This window comes from Schistocerca americana, chromosome 4 (genome assembly GCF_021461395.2).
Source record: "Schistocerca americana isolate TAMUIC-IGC-003095 chromosome 4, iqSchAmer2.1, whole genome shotgun sequence".
In the NCBI taxonomy this organism is placed as follows: Eukaryota; Metazoa; Arthropoda; class Insecta; order Orthoptera; family Acrididae; genus Schistocerca; species Schistocerca americana.
This window is the reverse complement of record NC_060122.1, coordinates 424,496,859-424,510,832: the sequence shown is the minus strand read 5'-3', so window position 1 is coordinate 424,510,832 and position 13,974 is coordinate 424,496,859. Positions and strand designations below refer to the sequence as shown.

Genomic DNA, 13,974 nt, shown 5'->3' with positions numbered 1-13,974 from the left:
ACAAACACTACTCTTCCCAACTGCACATCACATTTGTGAATGTTGATTTGCATTGTTGTGTTACCTATATTTCAAATTCTGCTGGACTTTGTACTTACAGTGTGTGACGGTTGAAACACTGTGCAAATGGCATTAACCTACATTGGTGCTGTAACAAACGGAAGTCCATGGCAACCCCGCAGACAGACAAAACACATAAGAAACCCACAGGCAGTGTAGGGGAGAAAATGTAGCTAAACTCTGACCACTCCAGCAGTGAGCAAACAAAAGAAAGCAAGGGCATTTTCAGCAATATGTCTGCTAGCTGGCGAGTGAAAATACAGAACCAATCCACCTGTTCAGGACACTGAAAAACTCTGCCAAACTGCAAGGTCCAAGAATGACAGCTCATATCAACCATAACAAGATACGATGGCGACGTACCAAAAACTGGCAGCAACGTCAAGCAGGTTATAAAAAAATATGGAGAAGAATGCTGTGATAGCTATGATGAAGAGTAACAGTCGAACAAAACGAAAATGAATGGCTCCAAGCGTCCAAAGGTACATAACAAGTTAAGAAAAATGGAAGACCACAAACTGTGTAAGATTCACAGAAACACCAATATAAAGTACTAAGTACTTGCCTGCAACATCAATGCAATGTTGCACTGCAATGAAAGTGTTGAATCACAAATGGAACGGACACCAAGATATAACCTCTCTTGCGACAGAGACACAAGATATAAGTCTGAGATGGAAATATTGGTTATGCAGGGAATCTAAACATGTGGCATGCTGTTGATGCCAAACGGCTTCAAAGCAGTAATACTGAAGACACACTACCACTACTTAAGAACATTTATGGGTGGTATATGATAGAAAATTACTGTCTCAGACATCTGCTTATACAACAACGGCAATATTGTGCTGGGAGGAGACATCAATTCCATGGCCGTACATGAAGATCAAATCTCAATATGCAATCTATGTGTGTAGTTACCATTATGTCATGAGATTAGAAGGCTAGTGGCACCGGCTCAACCCAAATACCACACAATTTATCTATAACTACAACTTGCAGAATGCATGCTTGCCAATTAGAACCTGAAATTTTCACAAAAGATAAAACTAATCAGTGCAATGATTTTGTCAAAAGCTTGGTAGGTTGTGCAGAACTTAAAAGTCCCTGGAAGTTAGAGAACATGCAACAACAGACACTGTGCATTTCTTGCTGTGGCAGTGAGAAATATTCCAAGTCTTGAAAGTAATGTGTTTTCTAATGACAGAAGAGGGAGGGCTCGGTTTGTTGGTCATGAAGACAAAATGCACTCATTGTTGCAACACAGATCTTGTAATGAAAGACAGAAATGCAGAAAGTAACACTGCTGTTCTACAGCAGAGGTGTCGATTGGACTCTGAAGATAAGCATTCAACACCAGGCATGTTCCCTTCAAGTCGTGGCACATCAGCAACTGTGTCTAGGTAGAAGCTACACACTTACACACTGGCCACTGTGATCAGTCCTATCAATAGGAAGGCTTACATGAATGTAGCATACCACCTTGAGAAAACAGGGAAAAGCAAAATAGAAATGATATTTCCAGACCATGACTGGCTACAAGTCTGGAAAATATTTCAGAAAATAATTGAGCTAGTGTATGCCAAAGACACATTGTACAAAATAGTCCCTGAACTGCCCTTACACATAAAAAATTGGTGCGAATCAACCTTAATTAGGGAACTGAGAAAGCGGTGAAGTGAGGAAGCATCACATCATATGCAAAGAAAGCAGTGACATATGGGGAACGTGTAAAAGAATATTAGTTTAGATAAATAAAGCAGATGAAGGAGCCACCACAATTACTGCTCTGGCCTTGTCAAATGCTAACCCATTTCTCCAGCCAAAAAAACAGCTACAATGAGGATTTTCTATCATGCTAGTGCATGCAATCATTGAGAAACACCAAAAGCACATGATTAAGCATTTTAACAGTTTCTAGGGTGTGCACACGAGGACAAACTGGAACAAGAACAATAAGAGACCTGGAACAACTACTTACAAATCTTCCTGGACACTGTCTTCAAGAACATATTCCCCATTGTGTACCCCCCCCCCCCTCAACATAATCAATATGTCCTTTAAATCTTACATAAGTACATAATACCAGCTTAACTTTTATTTACTTAACTTTATTACTTATTTATTTACTGTTTTCCTTGCATATCTCATCATTCTAAAGTAGATGTTCCTTTCGTACACCGGAAAAGTAACTTCTCCAATGGGTCATGAGTGACCTAAAGCCGTACTCTTAAACCTTGTTTTATCTAATATGTTTTAAAATGTGTTTCTTTAATCTAGTAATGACTTTTACAAGGAGATAACTGAATACACATTAAGAAATAACTAGAATACTGAAAATTTCCGAGATGCTGAAAATTTCCAAGACACTGAAAAATGAACTTTGATAACCCACAATGGCGTTGAAAAAATAAAAATGTTTTGCTATAGTACTGCGTTTTCTTGTTACAACACAATGTATTTTAAATTGTAAATACAAGTTTATCTGGCATTGAAAAACTGGTTAATTAAACCTGTTTGGTGGTTGGAGAAAGGCAAGATCATATCAACTCCAACAGAACCATGCCTACAAAAGCCCAACAAATCTGGGTTGACAATGGCCTCACTTTTTACTCGTAAATGACTTTGGTCACATTTAATAATATTAAGATATATAAATGTTTTATTTTATGTACATTTGCCAGTTACAGAGCCACAAGTTATTGCAGAGTACCCGATTTGGTGCTGCCGTCATTAAGTGCACAGTCAGCAGCCAGAGACCAGGAGGGCATGACTCTAGTTATGTATGTGATTTATGTGAATAATTAATAATAATAACTAATATTATTATGAAATAGAAGAAGAAAGAGTTTATTTTCATTTAAAAGGAATATTTGATTATTTTTACTCAAAATGCGTCGTTGAGAGAACCAAATAACCAACATTCATATACATCTTCAAATAGCTATCTTTTCTTTTATATAAAAAAAAAGGAAAAAAAGGTGGGGGAAAGACGTCTTCAGTAGAATAAAGTAAAATAATAATAATATCAAAGGCCACTGCATTACTGAGTGAAGATATGATTATTTTACTGACTGATTTACTTCCAAACAAAATCACACTACTTCAGTTCTGGAACTTAATTTAAACTCAAACTAGGTCACATAATTACATTCGGCATGGCCAATACTGAAGTATCTTTAAAAATGTTGAAATGAAACAAGCAGATTATATCAAATAAACATATACTACACATTATTTGTTGATAATGTGAGATGCTCTACCTTTCCACTAGAAGCTTTTTCTAGCAGGATGGTTATGAGTCCAACAGATGGTGCCAGAAAATAATCTGAGCTGAGCAGGTCACAGTCAACTGATCATTGATATTAGACTCATTGACAGAGTTAAATAAATTTGAAGACCTCGAAGCCTGCAAGATTGTCAAGTGGTGCAGTCTTTGAGAGTGTGGAAAATGGTCTGGCTTTAAGCATGGATGGCTAATAAACCGTTAACTAGAAACCAGATGAGGATTAAAAGAAATTAATGGGCAACAGTAAAACTACGTATAATCTCCTTTGAGAAAGAGATACATTCTGTGAACTTACCAGAATCGTATATGGTGGAAAAATTCACACAGAGTAACGACCAATCCGATTTATAAACGAGAAGTAAGTGCTTGCTAGGGCAGTTGAGCCACATATTTCTAATGACAGCATGTTTACAAAGTTATACTTACAGTTAATCATTGTAGTGCATCGATAACACCGTCACTTTTTGTCACAAGTACAATAAAACTAAAGAATACAGAAACAAGCAGTAAAATGTTGGGAAATTCTGAAGTGATTTATATTTTCCACAGTGTCCATCTTCATTGCCAAAAACTAGGAAGGTTTATTTGACAAGACTATCATGAATTTCCTTTCCAACAATTTTAAAAAATGTAGCTAGTAGTACAGAATAACTAGACTGAATGTTATTTAAATGATAAAAAGAAATGCTTTAATAATACGAGAGAAGGAAAGTTGCTACTCACCATACATCGGAGATGCTGAGCCGTGATAGGCACAATAAAAAGATTCACACAATCATAGCTTTCGACCATTAAGGTCTTTGTCAGCAGTAGACACACATACACACATGCACACACACACTCACGCAAGCGCAACTTGCACACACATCTGCAGTCTCAGAGAGCTGAAACTACATTTGAGTGTAGTTTCAGCTCTCAGAGACTGCAGATGTGTGTGCAAGTTGCGCTTGCGTGAGTGTGTGTGTGCGCATGTGTGTCTACTGCTGACAAAGACCTTAATGGCTGAAAGCTATGATTGTGTGAATCTTTTTATTGTGCCTATCGCGACTCAGCATCTCCACTATATGGTGAGCAGCAACTTTCTTTCTCTCATATTGTTACATTCTATCCTGGATTTTCCATTGTTTGAAAGAAATGCTTTACTAATTTCATGAATAGGCTACTTGAATTATCCACAATAAAAGTAGTTTAAATGGTCCAATTCTGCATGGGTTTCTAGATGGAAGGAGTTTACATGAAAATAACAAATTCTGATGATAAAAAATGTGTAATCTATTGATTCAGGCTGGGCCAGTGATACAACAATGTTGTCCCTAACATTTGCAGTTTTGTAATGTTTTAAAAAATATAATTCTGAATATTTCAGAAATTATATTGTAACAATGATTACTGTTATTTCTCAACACAGAAGGAATATTTTCACTGATGCAGGAAATAAATAATATCATGCAAAGGTTGGAGGCTATGCAACTGAAGAGACAAATAAGATTATGAACAATGTGATGGTATCCAAAGTTTACTGCAGGCTGGACCAGAACACAAATTTAGATCCCTGCCTCTTATGGGCAGTCAGCTACCAATTATGCTATCCAAGTCTGCATCACTGACTAACTCAAAACTTCAACCCACCATAAGAGTTAATCCACACCTTCGAAGACAGAGGCTCGCATGCAGTACTGCTGAACCAGCACCTCTGAGAGGAATGATACATCAGTGAATTGAGACTTCATCGCAGCATACATTCAGGTGAAGAGCTCAAAAATGTCATCACACTAACACCTCAGATAATGTGATTAACTTCCCACCACTACATGCCTGCCCCCATAGTGCCAGTTCAGCAGGGCAGCAAGAGATCATACATGGAAGATCGAAGCGAGCTGAAGCTTTGGAGTCAATCCATAGGGCATACCTGGATAGGGCAGGAAATGTAAAAGACAAACTCAGATGAGCACTTGATTCTGACTTGGTCAGCAGCCTCCATACAGCCCCACCGAGAAGAGTTTACATACCTCTCACTGGTCATGCAACTGACTCATTATTACATCCATGAGGCAAGCCAAGCCTGACAATAATATGTTAAGAAAAAATCAGGGAAAATATTAATAACTTGAGCAGCAGCGAAAGTATAAAGGCGTAACCACAACACTGGAAGCCGCCAGACATGTGCCAGGCAAATGGACAGCTGTGTGTTAATGAGCTAAAGATCTATAAGATATAAACACATTAAAGGGAGCCTTGTGTATTCTGACGATGGAGCCATTGACACAGACCACAATTAAAAATAATGGGAGAGTGTGGGATGAGAGGGAAAAAGAGAGTCTTCTGGTGGTGACAGCACCGCATCACCTAAAGCCAATGATGGGCTTAGGATGCAGTGTGTGACCATATTGAGAGAAATGTCTCTACCCCTCCATGCATCCTCTGAAGAACTACTGAACAATAGTGCAAAAATACAGTCAATAAAGTGGCGAGTGCCCCTCAACAGTAGATCATGCTGGGCACAGACAGGGTCAAAGGGTAAAATTTAAAAAATTCGGGAGAATGCACTCTGTGGGCAAGTGTGACAGGACAGAAGCTGTAGTAGGCAGAAGCCCCAGGCAGGCAGTGGGTGGATCCAGTCAGAGATTGCTGGAGTGTTAGCAACAGGAGCTGATCGGGTGTATACGCGTAGCCATGAGACTCTTTAGTTTAGTTGCCTGTGGGTCACATTTTTTGGAACAGATGGGTCACATTTGTTAGAACAGACAGTGGATTTTTTTTGTGATGACATCTGCTGTCAGGCTTTGTAATGAAAGGACTACAAGTAAACTAGGCAGTTACAATGTTGAAGATAACCTGCATGTCCTAGTAATCAATGTTACTTAGATGTGAGACCTTCATTGATGTTCCTCTTCAGCATTAAGTAAGCTGTTATCTGAACCAATACTAAAACGCAGATCAAGCCCCAATACAGCAAACATTTTGAGCTTGTGATAAATGGCCATCATTGCATTTACTTCAGTAAAGAGAAGAAACAAATAATCTCAACTTTTTAAGAATTACAGTCAAAACTGCAGCTCGAAAATATACATATCAATAAACGAAACGTACTTGCGAAACTTGGGGCATTCAAGAGTGTAGCTTTTCCTTTTGCATATAAGATGTTACAATTAAATTTTCTAACATACACAATATTTTTCTGTTCAATATATACTAATGCTCTTTAATGAAAAATAAATGATATCTTTTACCTTTTATCACAAGAATATGGATTTTAAGATTGAACTACACCACTACAAATATAAGTAAAATAGTACTATAAGCACAATAACATTGCAAACACACAATAACAAATTAATATGAAATCTTGAGACCTAATAATGTACCCTGTAAACAGCAGTTGACCTTATTAATGGATGTTACCACCAACTGTTAAGCTATCAGTTCACAAGAACTATAAAATACTGATATTAGTAAAACACACACACACACACACACACACACACACACACACACACACACACACACACACCAAAGAGAATTCTAACCAGTCATTACATAATATCTAAAAAAATTGCAGTTTTTCAAAACTGCAGCTAGCAATTTATATATGAGCAAATAAATAATAATAGCATGCAACCATTACATTTGCACACCAACAGACACAAACAACTCGACTGCCTATTGTGGTAAAAAGTTAGGATCGAGATAAGCTTGTGGGACAAATGTTTGAGAATTGCTGTCTTCATCTTGGGCACACGGCGAAGGGACAGCAGTTTTCACAGTCACAAGTGTATGGCTTAATGAATGTCTCAGAGGAATCCGAGGGTCCACCAAAGGAGCAGCAACACAGTCTGTACATAGGTCCGTTGGGCAGTCTGTACAGTGCCAACGTGTTCCACAGATTGGTATTTCACCACATTCTCGACACTGCAATATAAAATTGAAGCCATTTTTCAAACATGTGTAGACCGTGTTAGTAATGAGAGGAGAGAGTAGAAAGAAAGGTCATGTAATTAAAGGTTTCTTAATCATGAAGTGAAGCTGTTGAAATACAAGTGAGGACACCATCCTGAGAATTTGTGTATCACACTGAACAAGACAACATGATACTAATTAAAAAACAATAATAGGAAAAAGATATAAAAATATTCCCATTTACTAAAAGATTAATGTTTACTGCAAGAACAGAAAAATAATATCGCCAGGATTCAGTAACAAGTTTAATGAACCAACATAAAAAATAAATGTGGTCTAGTACAGCTTAGAATACTTGGAGGTCAGCGTTTCAGAAAAATGGGTTGAATCCCACAACTATATGTTTTCTACAACACACGGAAAAGATCCTAAAGATACCCATATCGTTAATATGGGATGCATTTAAGGTATCTAATTCAAGTGGCACAAAAATTAAACAATTCCACAAAAACTTTAATCTTCTATACATTAATGAAAACTACTGCAAGAACGAACATATGTAAACGTATTACATACAATGAAGAGCTTTGTGTGTAGATATTTCTAATATTTTTAAACAGTTTACATTAGCACTTTTCCATTGTGCATGGCTGAGTGTCCATTTTAGCTAGCAAGTTGAGTACAGCCACAACCTCATATTCTATCACGAATAAATTAAAAATCACACGAACTAGTTCAGTGAATTGCAGAACACACACTCTCTCTGCAAATACCTACCAACACATCACAAAAAATATGACTAGTGACTTTTCCATTTCTGCAATGTGTAGATAGTCACCCAAACATCTCATCACAAAAATGTTTTATGTAACACTCAGTAAAACTGGAAAGTTCTTAGTACAATATGGACCATCTGAACTGCAGGGAAAATTTGCTGAGCTGCCAGCAGAGCACTAAGAGAGAAGTCTCATGTACTTCAGTGCCTTCCTAACCACCCACAGCTCTGCACAGTACACTGAGTGGCTTGGTAGCGGGAGTTTAATGACAAAATGTGGGAAGATAACCAAACACCCAAGATTGTCACCTTGCTTTGATCCACCAGTAAAAATTATCACATTCTCTGTATACTCAGATAAAATGCCATTAAAAACCCGTTTTATCACTAAAGGCAGAGTGGTGAGCTTTTTGTACTCCGTAATGTCCAAGCTAAGAACGGGCCTGTCAATCATTCGAGGAGGAGATTTGTTGCATCACTGTTTAAAAATGGGTATGTCTGCTACACCAAGTTGCTCAACAAATTCCTCTGCATGAACAGAAAAAGGCTCAGTAGCCTGGTGACAGGTAACCTGCATTGCAGGGTTGTTCAGCACCAACACCAACAATAGGATGGTCGGAGACGGACTACATTTAGCATAACATCGCACCATGAGGAGTTCTCACTGCTTGGTAAGAGGTGGCTCGCCAGTCTCTGCACAAGGGCTAGGAATAGTAGGAGCTGTGGCCAGCCTAAAGCCTTTATGGTTGACAGGTCCAACATCTTTAAATAAGTAGGTCTGGCTGAACCACACACTATGCTGCCACAGTCAAATGATGTGTGGACAAGGGTTCTATAGAATGTAAGCAAGTTGGAAAGATCCATGCGCCAATTCTTACCACTAAGACATTTTAAATGATTAGTGCCCTGAGAAATCTACATTTTCATGGAGGGGTGGCAGCTATGTTAACCTGTGAACAAAGATGAGGTCCAAAAATGTAACTGAGGTCTTAAGACCCAAGATGGTTCTCTGCAGCCGGAGTTCCAGGTAGGGAAGGCATTTATGCAAACAGTTAAAATATACAAATACCATGTTTTCTGCAGAGAATTTAAAACCAGTGATATCAGCCCAATCCTCCAGCCTCTTAAATGTCAGCTCTAGTTAACATGAAGCAGTCGTCAGACTGGAGGAATAGAAGAATATCACAAAGTCATCCACAAATGAGGAATAATGGTCTGGGTTGCTTATTGTGGAAGAGATAGTGTCGATTGCTATAATAAAAAGGGTGGCTTTCAGAACACTACCCAGAGGAACATCATACTGTTGATGGAATGAATTGGAGCATATAGCACTGACTCGATACCGGAAATATCGTTCACCAAGGAAGGAGGGCAGCAAGATGGAAAGACACTCACAAAAACCCTGTCCATGCAGCTGACGGAAGATCTTGGGTTTCCAGGTACCGTAGGCTTTCTCCAGATCAAAAAACTGCTGTTTGAGTAGGAATGACTCTTTTATCACACCCGCTAATTGGAGGAGATTGCCAAGAATGGACTGCTATCTTAGAAACTCTTACTGGAAATAGCTGCACAATCCCTTGGTTTCAAGAGTCCACATTAGGCTTCGGTTTATCATCCACTCAAGTCCTATACAGCTAGAGAGCACTCTTGTCGCTTCCTGGAGATAATCTATTCTTCCCTGGCTTTAGAAGCAGTATCAGAGTCACCTCCTATCATGGATCCAGAAAATAGCCTCAAGCCCTATTTGACTGAAGAGGCACAGGAGGACTTCTTTCATCTCCATTCTTAAGTATCGTAACATGATGTATTTAACTCTATCAGGTCCTGAAGCACTGTCATATGCAGCAGTTAGTGCTGGCTGTAGCTTTCGCAAGGAGAAAGGGCAGTTATATGGCTCCAAGTTGTCAGACGAAAAATCTAGTTGCTGTTTCTCTGTGTGTTTCCTATGTTGGCAGAATCGAGGATTGGTATAATAGATACTATTTGTGTCTATGCTATTTGCCTGAGTGCTGTTTGGCAGACATCACTGTTTAACACTTTCACTGCTGGCCATGTAACCACGCCATTTCTTACAATGCCAATATTTTTTATTAATTTTCTGTATGTGTTTTACAGAAAACTAATGTTCATTTGGTTATAACACTAGTCATTTATGAGTGCCTATATCATCTTCTTCTGGAAAATACATTTACAGCTCCTTTGGTCATTTATTTTTTTCCCCATTATATTTTTAAGGATTGTAAGGTTTTCCAAAAAATAAAGTTCACGGAAATGAAAAACATGTTTTACTGATATTTTAGTCCTCATAATCTACAGTTTTATATTCAATAACTGAAAACTGGTATCTTAAGTCCATAATTATAAATTGTTATATAAAAGATTGACATTGTATCATTTTTTCAAGCGACATATTCTGAAAAACGGTTCTTAACGCTTTGTGATTTTGCACTCGCTGCACTGGTATATCATATCCCTTCTTGTAGAGTTCCCCGTTTGCTGTTTTCCTTTTGCTGAGCATAGTTTGCACATTCTCTGGATTCTTCCTTTACCTAGTGGATGTGGTATTTTTTCCAGGAAATGCTTTTCCATAGATAGTCCAACTTAGATGCCCCCAACAGAACTTGGTCTGGGAGTGTCTTCACACATTGGCAGTTCTACATATAATACCTTTATAAATTTAAACAAACGTATCTTCTTGTTTTTTACCTTATTATGCAGAATGCATGCATTTACCAATCATGTAAGAAAACAATGAAACACAAGTTTCCTCCACCATTTCACAGTTCTGAGTTCAAAAGCCTCATATGACATCATCTGATCAGACAGATCAACCCTAATCTTTTTTCTTTTATTGTACTCCACAACACAAGCAGGTTTCATTTTTGCCTTACCCCTTCTGTCTTTGTAACTTATCGTTCCTGCTTGATGTCTGGGGCTTAGCATGCACACATTTCTTTTATCTTTCCAGCATACAGCTGAAAGGTTCCCATTCCTACGGAAAATCTACTCACTATGTTACGTGATATCAGTGCCCGAGGCATTCCCCTCCTGGTCCTCATTACAGTTCCAACAAGGTCCATCTTCTGCTTTCCTAGCTCTCTTGCAAGAAGTCATGTATTAAAATGATCAGTGAATAATGTGTACCCCTTACCTGCTAGGGTACCAAGCAGGTTTTTCACAGTGTCAACCACAACACTGCTTTGGCCACAGAAAATTCCAGATATAACCAGGGTTAGACTCTGACAGCACATATAATAATTTCATGCCATATTTGCTTGGTTTCTGTGGCATATCTTGCTTGAAATAACACATCCATGCAGTAACACATGCCTACTGCAACTGTAAATGGACAGTTTCAACTAGAGGGCAGACGTTCTGTAAAAGGACATACCCCAAGTTCGTCTCACTTGATTTCCAATGAATTATCATTCAAATGGAAGTTTGACATAATCGGTAGGATGCTATTTCTGCTCAACAGATTTGGGCACTAGTCACAGGACATAAAAGAATCTTGGCTCCAATGATCTTGAATAAGGGCTTTTAGATGATGCTCACATAGAAAATTATAGTCAAGAATTTTTTTATTTCCACCAAAGTAAAACCTGTCCAACTAGACATTCTGCATGCAGGAGTGAGCCGACCTGCACTTGTCTGTTTCCTCATTTTCTGTCTGTCATAAACATTTGCCTGCTCTTTGGAATGAGCAAGAAGGTCCCTTTCCGTGAAACATGAAAATAAATCCAGAACTGAACAGTCTGCATCTAACTCACATAAATCTGTGGCACCCTGGCCCCACTAAAAATGTCTACACTTGGCAAACAGTCCATTTCAGCTCACCCCACTGTAGAATCAGTATGACTTTTTGCTATTCTGCCCTTTGTCTTGGCCTCCTTTCAGTATTGTCAGAACAGATATTTTATGGTTCTACATTCATCATAGAATCACTATCTTCATTTTCTGAACCTAAAACTAAGAAAAAAATTCAGTGTTCAGAAAATAAAGGAACACAAGAAAACAACGTAAACAATTGGTTCAACATTTCTTTATACAAAACCAAAACTCTAAATACTCAATAGAAATTTGATGCAATTCTTCTTGCACAAAGTCTGGATCATCATCACTTTCTTCTATTCGTGCAAAATTTCATCACCCATAAGAGAGAAGGAAGCCATGTCTATTTATTTAATTAATGAACGAGCTGAAGCTACTTTCTATCTGCATGGTTTCATTCAACGAATGCGATTTATTGGCCATTTTAGAAAGTAAATTTACACGATCTGTCAGCTGTTTTGGACACTAACTTTATCAAGCAAGCCAATGCAGATAGACTGAGCCCACGAATAAACGTGATTTCATGTTTAAAAGCAGGAGAAAGCAGATTGTGTCAAATGGAGTGATCAGTACTCTACTGAAATTTTTGGGTCTCATCAACTGCCAAGACTGGCAGTCAAAGAATTATTATGGCAGATATTGGGCCTGAAACGTTATTCCCTGATATCTTCCAAATTGACTCCCATACCTCCGTTGCAGGTGCGGAAGGGTTCATGGATGCTAAAAATTCTCTCCACACACTCTGTTTTCTCTCTTTCATGATTTGCCATCTTTAACTCTTGCCTGCCGAAAGGCTGTGATGCTGTCTCCACTAGGTCTGTTTCTAAACCAACATAATACAGCATGTCTGGCCCTTACTGCTAAATGACAATCCTCATTCCACCAGTGGACGGCTTTTCTTATAGGATGAGAGAATGGAGGACTCAACAACATGGTGCAACACATGTGTGATGTGGTCCACCCAGTCCTGGGTGATGCTTGGAATGCAGACAGCCATCAGATATCAGTGCAAGTCAAGTGGCCCTGGCATACTGTACATCTCCGAGTTCAATATGGAGGGTACTTCACGAGCAACTCTTATCTTCAACATGCGTAGGACCTCACACTGCTGATAGCCTACCACAGGAGAACTTTTACCGACTTTGTTGCACAAACTGCCAATCCATTGATTGTCTCTTGAGTTTCGTTTACAGACAAGGCATAATTTGGGAGAGATGGAATAACACATTTCCACTACTAACACATGTGGGCTGATTGGAATCTTCATGTTACAATACAGGCTAGACATCAGCATAAGAGTTTAAGATTAATGTGTAGGTTGGAACTATAGGTGACAGCACGAGAGGCTATATGTTCACCCAACACATCCCACAGGTGCTGTCTTCGGAGACTTACCCCTGCAAATAAGAAGAAACACTTGGTTTACACATGAAGGAGCTCCAGCACATTCCACCCTCAGTGTTAGAGAGGCACTGGCTGGTATCTTCCTTGATGGATGGATAGGTAGAGGAGGACGAATTCCATGGCCTGTACATCCCCCCGACCTTAATCCTCTGGATTATTACCTCCGGCGGCATATAAAACAACTAGTCTATGCAGCAGACCACCTGGATGCAAAAAACTCTTTATTGACATGCCACTGAAGCCTGAAAATCCATTTGAAACCATCAGGGAGTATTTGAAAGAGTAGGCCAGTCCATGATTCAATGAGTACAAACAAGTTTAAAAGCAAAAGGAGGGCATTTTGAGCATCTACTAGAAGTTTGTGTGTTGATTAACTTCAATCACTTTCATTAACAACTCGAGTAAAAAGGCTTTTCGGATGTACGTTTATACAAACTTTCTTCTTTGTTCTCATGTAAGAAACATGACCCCAAAGTTGTAACAGTATTTTTGAAACACTCTGTGTTTGGGGAGGGGGGCCCTTATCATATAAGCACCCTCTATGTTCTGTAATAAGTGTCAATAGGGACAGCAAAACTATAAGAACCACCAGTGCTCCAGCAGGAAATGGTAGCAGCAGGAGAGACAGTGTAGTGTGGACAGGCACACGGGACAGGGCAAGGATTATGGCCAAAAGAATGGGCTGCAAATTTATTTTTTACTCCACGTGGAAACTATC

General features: G+C 38.8%; 1 protein-coding gene across 1 annotated transcript in view; it reads right to left on the bottom strand.

Moving 5' to 3' along the window:
- Positions 1-4,600: 4,600 nt before the first annotated feature.
- LOC124612395 (ZZ-type zinc finger-containing protein 3) overlaps positions 4,601-13,974 on the bottom strand; it is a 77,490-nt gene continuing 68,116 nt past the window's right edge. The window contains exon 8 of the mRNA XM_047140576.1: positions 4,601-7,258. Within this exon, the coding sequence (XP_046996532.1) occupies positions 7,010-7,258 (249 nt within the window). The 3' untranslated portion in view covers positions 4,601-7,009. The remainder of the gene's footprint in view (positions 7,259-13,974) is intronic.